The following is a 3,064-nucleotide window of genomic DNA, read 5'->3' on the forward strand; positions in this document are numbered from 1 at the left end:
TAGAGTAAGTTGAACAAGAAAATATAAGAAGTACCATTTAATATTGTTTTTTACTTCAATAAGGAAAAAAGCTTTAAAATTGTATATTATATTTTATTCACGGTAATATGTGACCAATGTTAAAAAAAATCATTCACAAATAAATAAATAAAAACTTAAATTTATCATGATGAAAGAATTAACATTTGTGTTTGGGTAATCGTAAAAAAACACTAATTACAACCACAAAACTAAAAATCTTGCTAACAACTAAGAATTCTAATCGTCGAGTAAGAAGTGTAGTTTGCCATTGACCCTAAATGACCAAATGTTGAGTTCTTGATCCTCTTTGAAATTATTTTGCGACACAAGAAACCTCCAATTCTTAATAAGATTATAAACACAAGTTGAGTGCATCTTCGATTTTTTGGGCATCTTCCACAATTTCAAAGACATAGTGAATTCTCTAAACGAAGGATCCAACACAATCACTTCCAACCCAAGAGGTTTATCTTCTTCCTTTGTATCCAATATATTCTTCTCTATCTCAGTAAGAAAATCACATTTGATTTTTTTAAGTGGCATTGAAAGACGATTGTTATTTACATTGAGATCGGTTTTAAACAACTTCTTGCACATAACATACCTTACATTAGTACCATTCAACTTTGTGATCTTTTCCATGATATGGATAGACAATTTTGGTGATTGTGATGATTCTTTTTCCTTTATGGTCTTTGGTTTCACTCTTCTTTCTCCACAAGACATGCTACCTTCATCACTTGAACAATTTCTCTTCTTGTTATTATCCATTTTCTCTTTTTTCATAGTATTTTGTGAAATAAAAGGTGACTTTGTTTCTTGGAAAACACTTTGATATAGTTCTTCAATTTGTGATAACTCTTCATCAGTGTAGAAATGAAGAGCAACTTGCGCTAAAATGATATTCAAACTGAAATTAACTTTAGGGTCGAAAGGAATGCTCTTTTTCTTTTCCATCATAGCATCTATATCTTGCAACATTGTTTTCTTCTCCATCAAACTTTATTTTCTCTTTCAATAGTGTTGTGTTGTGATTAAAATTTCTCATTCCAATATTGTATTTATAGAAGAGTTTTATGGAAATTAAAATCTAAAAATTATCTTTTTAAAAAAGATTTTATTTTTGAATAAATCAATTTTAAAAAAAAAATATCTTCTATTAGTAGATTTGTTGAAAGTCTAGTTCAATAAATTATGATTTATTCTATTCTCAATTACAATATCCTCTCTTTGTGCAAAATCAATATTAGATTGGATTCTAAAATATCTCAATTACAATATCATTAATGGTCTCTCTCGTATTTAATCCTATTAAATCTAAGTGATATTATTACTAATTACTAATAAAGTTGTATTTTTTTTTATGGACCGCTGTATTAAATTTGATACCTCCGTTTCCCAAAAAAAATATTTGCTCCGTTGTCCTAAATATTAGAAGACAGAAAGTCAATTAAATTAAAGATTGAGATTTCGTATTTTATTAAAAATAAAAAGATTGAGATTATGTATTGAAAATAAAAGGGACAAATATTGTAAAAAACTTACTGATTTTCTTTTAACCCACATGTGACTTCTTCTATGAATTTTTTATTTCATTCACCGAAAAAGAAAAACACCTAGTTATAACTTTCATAAAAAATAAACCTAGTTAGCTAACCAAAGTTAAATCTGTATTTTTTTAAATGACCAGTTAACTATCTTTATATATCCACATTATATTCCAATTGTATCAAACAAATTGTATATTAAAGTACTCAGCTTTTTATTACAATATTAAATTAATTATTTATTCTTATGTTTCTAATTTATTTATTTTTTTGCTGAGTTTCTACTAATTTTTTTAGTTATATTTGATTTTTTCGATATATATTTGAAACCAAATCAAGCTCAGTTTAACTACAATTGAAGTTGCAAGAAATACATGTAGTAGAATAATTCTGATTTTGTTTTTTGGTTGTAATATTGAAATTAATTTCAATTGAAAACCATAAACAAGGACAAGAAGAGGGGCTATGAAATAATTATTAAAGTTAATTTTCAAGTAAAAATGTCAATTACAAGGACGTGTGGTTTGAACTGTAATTTTCCCATTATAAAAATTTATGTTAAAACTAAAAACGTTTAACTCAATATTGATCTTGATTATAAACGAAGAACGTTTTTGGTTAGTGAAAACACACAATTTTAACTTATCTATATAAAAACTGATTAGAAGATAAAAAGTAAATAGAGATAAGGGAAGAGATATCACACAAAGATATATCCAGTCTTCACAATTGTAAGATTTTCCACTAAGTGCTCAAAGCAAGATCGTTCTTGATTTTCACAGAGCTTATACAGATCAATCTTGATATGTTACAAAGTACTACCTTGCTACCTAGAAAGGATTTCCACAAGTTACCTTACACTCTTTCAGAAAAGATTTTACAAGCTACCTTTTAAATTATAAAGGATGTTTACACACTATTGAAGTTATGTTAACAATATAACATTGAGTTACAAAGTAATGATTTTGAGATTGTTAGAATTTGGGTATTGCTCAACGTTTGTTTGAGAAATAGATTCTAAATTTTAGAACTCAATCAGCATTGATTCTAATATCACACTAAGAATGGAACTGCACCTTAGAATGATTTGAGAATGCTCGAGTATGATTGAATGAGTGATGTTTTTGCTTCGCACTTTGAGTTCTGATTTGTTCTTTAGTTCTTATATACCAAGAATGATCTCCATTTTTTCTTTGAGATGATGATAAGACCATAAGTGCACATTATTGTCGCGTAGTAAAAATCATCATTCCCACAAGCACTTTGTTATGAGTACTAGTGTCTATTTACTATAATGATTAGCTAAAATAGTAAATGTTGATAATAATTTTTTCGTTTAAAATTTACAATAAAAATAAAGTCTTGGGATTTTAGTTTTCATAATGATGGATACAATAAAATTAACCTTCTTTGCGTTATGGATGTTAAACTCTTAAAAATCAGATAAATAATTGTAACTAATGCTTTCTTTCAAAGAACAAAAGTGTATTTTAAAC

The 3,064-nt window shown here is 26.8% G+C and overlaps 1 protein-coding gene across 1 annotated transcript; it reads right to left on the reverse strand.

Annotated features, from left to right (window-relative positions):
• Positions 1-258: 258 nt before the first annotated feature.
• Positions 259-1,017, reverse strand: LOC101513431 (B3 domain-containing protein At3g25182-like). The gene has a single exon (XM_004509950.3). The coding sequence runs from the start codon at positions 1,015-1,017 to the stop codon at positions 259-261; it is 759 nt and encodes a 252-aa protein (XP_004510007.3).
• Between the last annotated feature and the right edge of the window lie 2,047 nt (positions 1,018-3,064).

This window comes from Cicer arietinum, chromosome 7 (genome assembly GCF_000331145.2).
Source record: "Cicer arietinum cultivar CDC Frontier isolate Library 1 chromosome 7, Cicar.CDCFrontier_v2.0, whole genome shotgun sequence".
Classification (NCBI taxonomy): domain Eukaryota; kingdom Viridiplantae; phylum Streptophyta; class Magnoliopsida; order Fabales; family Fabaceae; genus Cicer; species Cicer arietinum.

Coding starts and splice junctions, on each gene's coding strand:
- LOC101513431 (XM_004509950.3), bottom strand. CDS start 1,017: ATGGAGAAGAAAACAATGTTGCAAGATATAGATGCTATGATGGAAAAG.